Genomic DNA, 13,476 nt, shown 5'->3' on the forward strand with positions numbered 1-13,476 from the left:
AAAAGAAAAAAAATTAGGTGTAGACTTTATGTTTTTTTTAACATCCAAATATAGAAGTAAAGGTATAAATAGGCATAAAGGTTATAAAGGTTTAACATTTTAAAGTACAAATCTGTAGATATGGACACTGTCCTGTATAATGTTAATATTTTAGTAGTGTTGTCTCAGTGCCATTTCAAATCATTCACAATAACAGTATCATTGCAGTTTGCATGAGTATAGAAAAAGACAAAACACTAAACATTGTCTTTTACTTTATTCAGTGTGTGTTCTCTGTGTTTTTTTGGACAGTGAAATTTTTTGGTAATTTTTTTGGTAATTTGGTAATTCATTTCAACATGTGAACAATATACAAGTACATTTAGAAAAGAAAATAAGAGAGAAAAAAATACTATACAAAATACATACAAAAAAACGTTCTGATTAATTTACATGTTGAAATTAAGATTGACCTCTAACACTGCAGAGTTAACTTGGTGTGGATGCGGGTAGAAGGTCTAAGACTCAGCTGTCATCCCCTTTGATGTTATTTTACACAACAGTAGCGGTCACATGCTTTTAAACTAACACACTTGTTAGTTAGTTATTCTTATTCTTCCTTATTCACTTGCGTAGTAGGTAGTATTATGGTAGGTGCAACACTGCACTGTTTGAGTGCCAGCGGGATAACTACTGGTGCTATTGGTTATGGTGCTATATTATACTGTCTAGCATTACATATACCAATATTTACATTTTTAAATATAAATGATAGCTTTTATACTTCTTATTATTAAGGGATTCCTACATTGGAAGTCTGTTATACTGAACCTTATTATTTTCAATGTCACGCTGTTCAGAAATACACCTTTATTTCACCAATTTGCAAGCAGAAAATCCTATGAGAACTTCTGATAGTGCTCTACCACAGTAATTCCTACAGTAACTTGCTAAGACACCTCAACAGGGGTCACAAATTATGTTCTAAGACCACTGATGGAATTTTAGAAGAAGAGAAACAAGTGTTCTGCATGTTACTACAGCAGTTTTTAAAAGGCTTTTCTTTTTATTAACCTATTAAAGCCACCAAAAGTAACTCGAGTAACTCACTTCAGTTGTAGACCTTCTATGTGTGATAAGTCGAATAGTTGCTAAAACATTTCCGTAGGTCACATGACAAAATGTTAGAAATCCTTTATATCACACAATGTGCTTGTTGTACAGGCAACATAGTCTCTTGAAGATGTTAATTGACCATTGTGCTTATGGTCAATTAACATGTGCTACTATGTAGTGTTTTGACCACACACACACACACACGGTCGACTGGGCTCATACTAGAAGAGTTGGTCAGAAGCTTCTACTCATTGTCCTCCTTTGGCCATACCTTTTTCTCCTCATGGCAAAGTCTTAAATTCCTTGTTCTGTTGCACCTTAGTTCAGTGGACCAAGACTTCCTGTTTTTTCCACATTGTTTTGAAGCTTATTGTTTGAGAAAAGAGACAATATTTCAACACCTACTCATTTCTAGATGAATAAATAGGACACGATGTCTGCCGCCCCTTTGAGGCAGACTCGTAGCTTCTATACATGGTACATATTGGTGTAAATGGATTGCTTTTGCTGGGGGAGCATGACTGGAGCTGTGGCCATATCATGTTGCATTTGAGTAATTGCTCTGTGGTCCTTTACAGGTTGTGCTTTCTTTCTACTAATGGATTTGGATTCTGACATTTCTAAGTTTTAATATACTATAATACTACTGGAGCATGACAATTATCTGAAAACATACACAACATTTTACATTTCTCCATACGCTAAAGCCACAATTTAAAATTTTAATTCGATTAAATGGCCTGCATTTGTATAGCGCTTTTACTAGCCCCCCCTAGGGACTCCAAAGCGCTTTACACACCCAGTCATCCACCCATTCACACACTGGTGGAGGCAGCTACAGTTGTAGCCACAGCTGCCCTGGGGCAGACTGACAGAAGCGAGGCTGCCATATCGCGCCATCGGCCCCTCTGGCCAACACCAGTAGGCGGTAGGTGAAGTGTCTCGCCCAAGGACACAACGGCCGAGACTGTCCGAGCCGGGGCTCGAACCGGCAACCTTCCGATTACAAGGCGAACTCCCAACTCTTGAGCCACGTTCGCCCCGCTGCGGGCGTTTTTCTGGGTGGTTCAGATTCATAGTAATTAGAAAAGTTATCTATTAGATGAGCTTATGTTATTTAAGACTATCATACCACTCCATAAAGTTGCTGGTTATGTAAAAAAAGAAAAAGAAACAAAAGAAAAAGAGACAAAGAGACAAAGAAAAAGTGAGTGTGATAGTTCAGAGGCATGATAGAGCAGGAATAAAAATGCAAGCTCATTCTGCGTTTCAAAGAAAACCTCCCGTTCAACTCGACTTACTTTCTCTGCTGCCTGCAAGGTGACTTACAACCAAAATAAAACTATTCTTTCTTGAGATTGAGCCACGCTGAACCAAAAGCATCCCAGAAGACAATGTGCTAGATTCTGCTTCTTGTAAAACTACATTGAGGCCAGGCTATTTTTGAAACACAAACCTCAGGCTACAGACCCGTTTTCTGTGCTTAATTTTGATTCTAATTTAGTGAGTATGCTATTTGTCAAGCACGTGATGCATGTGCGTCGCCTTCGTGATGGATATAAGCCATGACTTGAGTAACTGGTGCAAATTACCAGTGCACCTATGGAAGTCTAAGCCATTTCTCTAGATCTGACACTACATCAGTTGGTTGTCCTTGAACCTCATTTGAACATGGCAGATGGAAGTTTGAGCATGTGAACATGAATACCTGTTCATATTAAGCCTGCTCCTTTGTCCCACAGTAACATAGATAAGCCCAAATATGAAAATGAGCACAACATTGTTATTGTGCCTTACTTACTTTATTCTACATACTATAAATACGCAGCACATCTACTGTACTGTTGCACACATGACCTAATGGTAGGGGGTGTTAAATAGATGTTCAACTAACCAAAGCAAGATATATCCTGCACTGCCCTGCACTTTATTTGTAAGTATTTCTCCTTACTGTTAGATTTATTCCTGTCAGAGGGGCAGGAATATCTATTGCAGTTTGCTGAAGGTCCAGCACTGGTGTCTATAGATCACAGACTATCACGAACCTGGCTGACATTTCACTCTGTCTGTGAGTGGCTGTCCTGATGGAGAGTGAGGTACCAAGCCTCGCTGTATCATCCATCATGCTTCCTTCATTCCCAAATATGCGTTCTTCATCAAGGCCGGGGAGAGGATGAAAGCTGTAAAACATAGTGCCTACCCCCTCCTTCGCAGTCGTCCTCTCAGCCCCATCGTCACTCTTTTTTATTACCTCTAATGAGCCAACAGTTAGCTGGCTCATTAATAATTGCTGGCAGTAATTAGACATTTGTTGTAGTTCTCAAGAGTCTTTTCTCCCTGTCTTTTACACCCGTTCCCATTTTCTACATCAGCAGTGACCTCAGAAAGGTATATTTAGTAAAAATGATATAAAGGATTAAATATGTAGTAAGTGGTTTACAGCTTAACTCTATCGAGCTTTGGAATAATTATAATAATGGCGAAAGAGTCTATGTTTAGTTTTCTTGTGAAGAATACAAAGCAAACATGGGACGGACATCAGTTGTGTTAATAGGGTAGTTTAGATTTTGTACATTACTATGTGCAGTTTGAAGGAATTAGGCATTACCTTACCTTAGCTGAGTGACAATTGATCAAAGGCAGAGCTGGACTCTTTGTATGGGGTTAAATTCCAGTAATCAAACTTCAGCATTTGGATGCAGAAGTTAATTGAGCCCTTATGCAGCTGTACTAAACAAAAACTATAGTACAAAACTATATATAAAATGCTAAAATTTATGTGTATGCGCACTTTGAATTTGATGTGGGAAACAAGCTTTTAAAAAGATGAGATGGGGTAAAAAAAAAAACTGTTAGTAACTGGCATGTTACTATGACTGAACACATTTGATACTCCGACGGAGTTTCTGTGGCCTCAGTATTGAACTGCTAACTCTGAAATGTACACAGTATACTTACAGACTACTTTTGTCTGTCATTACGATTTGAATTCAGTTTGAATCAATACACTCTTTGGATTCCCCCATCAGCTGACACAGAAGTCACCCAGCTGACTGAATTACGGCAAATAGCTATTGATAATAAATGGGTAACCTGGACCACCCTCTCCACCACTTTACTGAACAGTCAGTGGAGCACTTTGTGTTACATCCACTCTTCTGCCAAAGGAAGAGAAACAGAAAACCTTTCCTTCCAATAATATCCAAAGTTTTTATAGAACATATATCTGATAAGATTTCTTAGTATAAACTGCAAAGAAGCTGAAGATTTTGCATCTACAACCCATACTATAATTAAAGATTCAAACAGTCTGGTACACAAGGGACACATTCAAAACCCATGACTAATCTCTGGGCCCTCTGGTGGTATTGCATTAACAACAAATGCAATTCTATATTTGAAATCACTTCTTAGGTATACTTGGAAGAGTCACACCGAACACAGTTTATTGCTGCATCCACAAATGAAAACTGACCCGTGGTTCAAAAATGAAAAAGAAAAAAGAAGAAGAAATTGTTTGAGTAAATTCGTGTAAAGAAAAGAGGGACCATCTGGTTTATTATCAGCATGAATTACAAGCCATGATTTGTTATGGTGATATTAACTCATACGGCATGGTTGGTTCTACATGTGTGAAAATACTGTTAATGCTGAATAATCGATACTGATTGTAAAATATCATATTTGAATGAAGAGTTGCTTCTATAGTGAAAGTGTCTGTGTGCTAAACTGTCAAAGATTAAATGTGTAGCACATTTGTAAAAGGAAACAATAAGAATTGCCACCTTCAAAATTAAGAGCTGGAACATTATTATCTTGTAACACGATTTAAGAAAACATATTAAGACTTTAAACATACAGAAAACTGCTAAAAGATGGAGCGAATATTTGAATATTCTCTTGACTGACTCCTTTCTGGCATTGTTTTGTCTTGCTATTTGAATCAGTCTGAGCTACTTATTTATATGAAAAGTTATATATAAATATATTTTTTGCTGAGTTGAACTACTGGAAAAAGGTTATCTGAGAGCATCAAAGAGGAGCAAACATGCTGCTGAGTTGTGCAGGACACAATTTATGTGATAACTGATTGTTCCAGGTGTGGAAAATTGAATATATGCTCTGCGTGTCTATCTATTAAATATGTGAGGAGACACATACTGTGCCAAGCAAGGGACGTTCTGTACTAACCTTACAGTTTATGTTCATTTTTTGGGACTCTGGTCTTGCTAAAAGGTTGTTTATTTAGTCTAATAAGCTGGCTTTTTCCACTATGATTGGAGTCTTGGTGTAACTATTATCAAGTCATAATTCCTCTGTTACAATTATATATATATAATTTTATAAAATTACAATTATAATTATTAACATTAACAACAACAATCTTAATCATAGTCATAATGTTGGCTAAGTTGGATTTTTGAACTATAATCACACACTGAGTGCCATTTGCTGATAGACATATTGCTCCTATAGTCCACTGTTTCCATTAAACCCTACCATAATCAACAGTTCAGAAAAGTCAAACAATTTATGAGTACATTAATAACAATACAGCACTGTGAAAACATTTCAGTGACTAAAAGTGAAGATGCTTTAGGACATTTAAAAAAAAAAAATCTAGCTTATATTTAGCTTTTCTTTTCCAAGTGACTTCAAACAAAGTATAAAAATATGAGTTAAAAGGATGAGTGAGTGAGAATAAACTCAAATTAATATTTTATGGAACCACCCATGATCTTTAAAGTAGTAAAGTCCATGCACGCCTGCATAGTTTTTACTTGGAAGGTTGGTTGTTCTTCAGCATCATAAAGAACTTGCAACAGCTTTCTTTGGCTGTAAGGGCATCGGGTGCCTCGTGTTGATTCTCGTAACCACAGACGTCTATGACGTTCAGGGCTCTGACTATGACTATGTTTGGGATTGTTGATTTGTTGCTGGTGTGCAGCACAGACTAGATGAAGAACATTTCATCTCTACAACACAGTGTGCAGTAACTTATAGGTCATCTTGAAGACTAAATGACAGGTATAATATTAAACAGTCAAAACAAGAGTACAAGATGTTTTTTCAAGATGTGTGTGTGTGTGTGTGTCTGCGCGTGCGCGTATGTACCTTGACATACTAGGTGTTGAAGTACAGTGCATCAACATCAATGTGTGCTGAGGGTCTGTGTACGTGTTTGTGCATCTGAGTTTGTATTTATCAATTCATGGATTAGCCCTCTGGATGAGGCTGACTGAAGTTTACATGCAATACAAAAAGATTTAATATCAGATCATCAGTTGAATGTGAGTTAAAATGAGTCATGAGTTATATGTAAAACCTTGGAATTATTCATGATGTCATTTTTCTGCAAATGGGAGATAATTATGTTGGTCACACATGTCATAGATGAACAGGGTATTACTCATATATGTGGTTCAGTGGAGGCAGATGATTAATGGCCTTCTCTTTTGTCATTTTCATTTAATAATAAGTGTGTCAGAGAGAGGCATGACACTGGAATCCATTAGGATAAAAAGATACAATTTATTTGGACTGGTTTGCTTGTAGCTAATCCATCAACAGAGAGAAAATAGGTCAATGATTAAAGCCCATGCATTGTGCCTGAAAGAGGACGGATGCATTAGGCTCAGTCCAGACCGAATCAGAAACACAAGGAGCTTCACAAGACCCCAGAAATCCTGCAGAGACGTGCAGAGTCAAGTTATAAAAACTCTCCTTAATGTCACTTGTCCCAAGCATGATTTCATGAAAGCAAATGTGGCCACCCAGTGTGATCTGGGGGGGTTGTGCATGGCCTTGCATTTGCTTGCCTACTCAAAATAAATGGGGTGGATATGTTGTCAGAAAGGGGCCTTAAGATTCTGGGATGCTTGCTTCATATATACTGTAGCAGACTGCACGTTTGGCTGCTTTGGCTTGCCCACAACTTAATATTATTCTCCCAACCCCACAATCACCTCATTTAAGTGCTGGTCCAGTGCCTGCTAAAAACCTGCCATAACACTGAGTTTGAACATTGAACTGTTCTTGGTCCCCGTATCTTTTCTTTGTGTTATTTTAACACTTTTCCTTTTCAGAGACTAAGGATATATATAACACAACCCCCACTGTTGTTTATTTGTCTGTTATTTGAGTTATTTTTGTGATCTTAGTGTTCTTTATCTGAGCCTGTCTATTTCTTTCTTATTCTCTTTTATCCTCCTGTACTCTCTCTCCCTGCTCTGCCTGTCAGTATGCATTTTAGTACTGTTATTTAATGCTGTTGCTGTTGCTAATGCCTTTTTATTTGCTTGTGTTTTTGCTGTTGTTGTTGTTTTCTTTTGTTTTTTATGTGGTTTCTAACCCCAGTTCATTCTGTTATGGCACACCGCAGTCCAGGATGACGCTGCCCCAGGTACCCAGGAGTACATTATGTTACGGCAGGACTCCATCCACTCTGCGGATATAAGGAGTAAAGGGTCCCCCTTTCGTGCTAAGTGTCACGAAATCTTCTGCTGCCCACTGAAGCAAGCCGTCCACAAAGAGAGCGCAGAACCCGAAGGTTTGTTTGCACCCCTCCTTGTTTTGATTTGCTGATGCTCCTCGCTTCCTTCGGCCACTCTCATCTCACCCCCTCGTCATATTCTGTCCCTCCAAACCAAGTTTTTTTTCAGAATTTCTGTTCCATTTTTAGAGAGCATCTGGTGCGCTTCTGCATGCGTGTGTTTGTGCACGAAGGCGTTTGTGCAAGTGTGCGTGTTGGGCATATTAGACGACCCAGTGCTGGGGGGATATTCGCTAGCAGAGAACTTGTAGGACGGCGTCTCTCCCTGGGCCTCGTCCAGTTCAGTGCGTGTTTGTGCGAGCGTATGTGTGTCTGCCTGCATACCCGTTATGTTGGACTGAGGAGCATAGCATCTGTAGCTCCAGTCCACCCCTCCCTACCCCAAACCATTAACTCGGTCATTGCCACCCTGAGGCGCATGCACAGACCAAAACAAAGTGCAAAAAGAAAAGGGGTTATAGATGGAGGCAGCTGCTGCCCTAATGAGTTCAATGACTAGGCGATTTCAGTATGTGCTTCCACTTAAACTGGCCCAATAAAGCAAAACAAAACAAAAGAAACAACACAAGGCTGTGAAGATTATGTTTCATATCCATGACTAAAGAGTGATCTACTCATCCACAGACTGTCAAGTCAGCAAACCCCTCCTCCCTCTCCTTCCTTCCCGTGTTTCCTATGCTTCTGCCTGTGTGGTCTTGGTTTTTGCAGCCTACCATTGCTTCCTTCCTTCTCTCCCTGCCTAACATTATTTTGTTTTACATGTCCTCCATGTTTCATTTTCCTGCTTCAATACTTGCTGTATGCAGCTATGGGGAGAAAATATACCTGCATATAGTACAAGTACGCCGAATTTGTTAAGAGTCCACGTATAAGAAAAATAAAACGCAAAATAAAACAAAACCTTTCTGCTCCTAGCATGTTACTGCACCTTGCCCTGTCTGGCATTCAGGTTCTTTGGCTACCTCATTTATCATCCAACCTTCTGTGTGGTATTACGATTGTAGAAATTGCTTTCCTTTACAGACATCGTGATTGGTAAGAGATGAACTCTCTCACACACATTTTCTACAGTGTGCTGGTCTATACTCTGCTATATTTAAATGGCATGTTTGGCAAAGAGTTTCTGGACCTGTCGTATTAGTTGACCTGTTGATAACGTTCTCTTTACTCACCGAAGGACTTGCACACACGCTCGTATCCTTGTGAGGAAAGAAAGTGAGGGTGAGAGAGATAAAGTAGTGGTATACTAACAGAGGTCTGGCTGGAGAATTACAGATGTATTATTCAGTTTGTCTGCAGCTCCGGTTGGACGTGACTGAATTTACAAAGGAAGGAGGGGAGACTACAGCTCTTACGTAAGCTGTTCATGAGGATGTCATTTATGCTGATGCATGATGTGAATGGAAACTGTGTTATTAAACTGATCTATGGAACAGGCTGTGTAGACAGATACACAGATTATAAACAATATGGAATTGTCTCCTGAAAATCTTTGCAAAAGCACAAACTCCCACATTAAGAAACAAAACAAAAATGTTTGATATTTTTTTGGTAGAATGGCAACATATTAGCTTTTACATCCGTTGAAAAGAATGTAAGTTTATGCGTTCTGAGAAATCTGGGCAAGAAAGTCAGTTCCGTCACACTGTTACCATGGCAACAACATTTCAACTGCTTTGTGTTGCTTATTAATGGTTTTCATGGACTCTAGCTTCTAGAATACTTAGCTCTGTGTCTAACAGACTTTGTAAGTCACAGTGGACTGCCGCCCAGGCTGTTGCAGTTTGTTACATTTTTCCCCTCTATGGTTAAACTACATCAGTGACAGTAAATAAAAACTATCACAATAAGTAGTAAAAACAAGACTTCTTTTGTGCCAGCAGGAGTAGATTGTTGAACTGTGAGCAGTGACACTTGCTTTGAAGAAGTATGAACAGCAAGATCCATTAATTACCTAGGCTTTAAGAAAGTCAATCCAATTCCTCTGACGCATATCCCAGAACTACACCGAAGTGGCTGAAGTGGGACCAGTATATTAGCTTTACATGTCCAGAGACACGCGTGACATTCTCAGGCCTGTGTGTGTCGCCTGCTGTCGAAGAGTTTGTTCTCTGTATTATCCAAACTCTCCTTGACTCAGTCTGTGTAACCATCTTTTTCTCTTTATACTCAAATCATTGTTTTCTGCTTCTGTTTTTCTCTTTAGCTCTGTTCTGTGTCTCCACAGTAGAAACAAAAGATGGTGCCTGAGGAGCAGATCTGTGTAAATATCCATCCATAATTCAAAGTACTGCAAGACTTTATAAACTTTATAGTTTGAGGCTATATGATATATACACAGACAGACAACTTTCTAAGGCAATCTGGGAAGTAAAGCGCTTAAATCATATATATAGTATTTGCGTGCGACATACTTAATAAGCCGTGGAAGTATTTCCAGCTGAATTATGCTTTCCTGTCCATTTCAGACGCAAGATGTTCTTTCACATTGGCTGACTTTAAATTGCAGGAGTTTTAAAATGCTAACTGACGTAGAGATGTGACCGTGTTGCAGAAAGAAATGTCACATGCTGTCACTTTTGAGATACCCATTTCACAAACGTGTCTTATCATATGTATCCCTGTCTCTTGTTCTCTTTTTCTGTCTCTCACACACATGGACATTTTAGGTGTCACACACATTCGCATTCAAATGCACATGAGGAACTTGAATAAGTTATGGTATAGATGAATAATGGTTTTAAATTGTGGCTATTGGAAGAGTCCTTCTAAATCATTTTTTAGACGAAGTGATGAGGGACAATACCCACAGTCCTTGTTCTCTCGAAAAGCTTAGTCATTGTCAACTTATAGACTTATGCCTATACACAACTTTTAGCCAAAGAATTACGTAAGAAAACTTAATTTTTCTATTTTCTCTTTGTGTTTGTGCAAATAGTTTCTTTTTTAATTATAATGGGCACAGTAACTGTGAGACACCTGCTGCTGCCTATCTTGGCCAGGTCTCCCTTGAAAAAGAGGTTTTTAACCTCAATGGGATCTTCCTGGTTAAATAAAGGTTAATAAATAAATAAATAATGGGCACAGAGTTCAATTCAATTCAATTTTATTTATATATCGCCAAATCACAACAAAAGTCGCCTCAAGGCGCTTCATAGATACAGAGAAAAACCCAACAATCATATGACCCCCTATGAGCAAGCACTTTGGTGACAGTGGGAAGGAAAAACTCCCTTTTAACAGGAAGAAACCTCCAGCAGAACCAGGCTCAGGGAGGGGCGGGGCCATCTGCTGTGATTGGTTGGGGTGAGAGAAGGAAGACAGGATAAAGACATGCTGTGGAAGAGAGACAGAGGTTAATAACAGATATGATTCAATGCAGAGAGGTCTATTAATACATAGTGAGTGAGAAAGGTGACTGAAAAGGAAAAACTCAATGCATCATGGGAATCCCCCGGCAGCCTACGTCTATTGCAGCATAACTAAGGGAGGATTCAGGGTCACCTGGTCCAGCCCTAACTATATGCTTTAGCAAAAAGGAAAGTTTTAAGCCTAATCTTAAAAGTAGAGATAGTGTCTGTCTCCCGAAGAGTCACAGAGTCACTCAAAAAGAACCTTACACAGAAAGCAAGGCTGCCACTAGTGACATTCTGTAAACGCTGTAGCCATGCTGGATACAAAGAGTAACTGCCTGTTTGTAGTCGCAGATTTCCATCCCGTCAGGCCTTTTATTTTCATTCTTTTCACAACAGCTTGACATCTTGAACCAATCACAGCTGTCGCTGAACTTGTAATGCTGACACATTGGGGACCAGGACCTGTGCAACATTTATGCTACTACCTAATGTGTTTCTACTGTACTGACAAATATTTAATCTGCTGCCAAGGAAATGAAAACAGAAATGCCAGAGGAGTAAGTAGTAGCACCATTTATTTCCCACTTATGCATGATGGTGAATCACCACAAAGTTGCAATTACATTTCAGGGGGTTACTTTTGCTGCTGATAATAGCACAGTCTGTTGGGGGATCCCACTGCGGCCTGCACATTACTGCAATATCAACGAGACCAAACATGCAACTGTTAGATGCACTCATTCCACGGTAGCAGCTTGTCTAATTTTCTCTCTGTCCTTTGCAGTCTGTCTTTCAGCATAAAGGCAATAATTCCAAGTTGATGCATAAATAGACTATGCATGAATAAATCATGTGTATGATAATGCGATTTGGTACCTGGAGAGCGCAGGGTAGCAGAAAAGCATCAGTGTCATATCAGCACTGCATGCTCTTCTGCATTTACCTAACTTCTCTGATCATATGTAAGAGGAGAAATGTGTATTTTCAATTTTATGAAAGTCCTACTGTGTGCTTTTAGTCTTATGTTTCTCTTATGTACTTTTAGCCTTATCCAGATGTAAGTACAACTGCTATACAAACTTCAGTTTCTTAGTCATTTTGATCAGACAAAAAGAGTGCAAATTAAAGCCACTGCAGATGCCTCCTACTGGTAGGACATGCCTGAAACGCATTTAGTAAGATGCTCCAATCACCTTAATTTGCTCGTTTTGATGTGGAGGAGCAGTGGCTCCACTCTAAACCTCACCCGAATGACCAAGCTCCTTGTCCTCTCTGTAATGGGGCCAAATAGGGTCTGCTTGTGTCATAAACTAAATATGACATCACCACAGCCCCGTCATGAATTATAATGGTATCGAGGCTACACCAGAGTTGTTACAGTTTTCTCCCAAATGATAGGCAATAAGACCAAACCTCTACATCAGCAGTGGTATACCAATAAAAGACGTGAAACGAAGGATACGAACACATCCTGGAGTGAAGTTTTCTCCTCTTCATCTTATCTTTTCTACTTGCAGTAGGATTTCCCTCTGTATAATCTGAACATTTATGAGATTCTGCATTGATATTATTAGAATTTTATTTTTTAAAAACTTACATGATTGTGGTCACCAAGCTCGCTGTGTCATGTGCACGACGTTACAAAAATCGAGAAGTTCATGACCAGCCGAAATGACGCCTAAGCTGAGCTTGCACCAGCATATGTGGTGTTACTTTTGGCATATGCCACCATAACGGTGGGTATAATGGGCCCACAGTCAAGCCACCCACTTCACGCCTTGTGTTGCATGCAAACAGTGATATCATCACAGTTGTGTACCAGAGGGTTTAATAATGTTTCTCTGATTCTGATTCAGAATGATAGGTATCGCCACTTACAGAGGTGGCAAAAGTACAGACTTTCTTTTCTTAACTACAAGTACAGATATTATTGTTAAAATATACTCCAGTAATAGAGGAAACGTCTTTACTCAAGTTAAAGTAAAAAAGTTTCAGCTCTGAAATGTACTCAAAGTAAGAAAGAAAAAAGTAGCCCCTACTAACCGTTTTTGAACCTTGTGCTATATCCATCCATCCATCTTCTTCCACTTAACCGAGGCCGGGTCGCGGGGGCAGCAGCCTAAGCAGAGAGGCTCAGACCTCCCTCTCCCCAGCCACCTCCTCTAGCTTATCCGGGGGAACACCAAGGCGTTCCCAGGCCAGCCGAGAGATATAATCTCTCCAGCGTGTCCTGGGTCTGCCCCGGGGCCTCCTCCCGGTGGGACATGCCCTGAACACCTCGCCCAGGAGGCGCCCAGGAGGCGCCCTTGTGAAATGCCCGAACCACCTCAACTGGCTCCTTTCGATGTGGAGCAGCAGCGGCTCTACTCTGAGCCCCTCCCGGATGTCTGAACTTCTCACCCTATCTCTAAGGGAGAGGCCAGCCACCCTTCGGAGGAAGCTCATTTCCGCCGCTTGTATCCGCGATCTCGT

At 39.8% G+C, this 13,476-nt stretch overlaps 1 protein-coding gene and 1 long non-coding RNA gene across 3 annotated transcripts in view; one reads left to right on the forward strand and one right to left on the reverse strand.

Moving 5' to 3' along the window:
* The window catches only part of LOC146524889 (uncharacterized), a 275,208-nt gene that overhangs the window by 219,507 nt on the left and 42,225 nt on the right, over window positions 1–13,476 (reverse strand). The window lies entirely within an intron of this gene.
* The window catches only part of fgf13a (fibroblast growth factor 13a), a 104,223-nt gene that overhangs the window by 39,037 nt on the left and 51,710 nt on the right, over window positions 1–13,476 (forward strand). Inside the window, exon 3 of one of the 2 annotated variants that reach the window (XM_085170292.1) lies at window positions 7,478–7,645. The exons of the other annotated variant lie outside the window; for it this stretch is intronic. Within the exon in view, the coding sequence (XP_085026418.1) occupies window positions 7,478–7,645 (168 nt within the window). The remainder of the gene's footprint in view (window positions 1–7,477; window positions 7,646–13,476) is intronic. 2 annotated transcript variants of the gene reach the window in all.

This window comes from Neolamprologus multifasciatus, chromosome 2 (assembly GCF_963576455.1).
Source record: "Neolamprologus multifasciatus chromosome 2, fNeoMul1.2, whole genome shotgun sequence".
NCBI classification, from domain to species: domain Eukaryota; kingdom Metazoa; phylum Chordata; class Actinopteri; order Cichliformes; family Cichlidae; genus Neolamprologus; species Neolamprologus multifasciatus.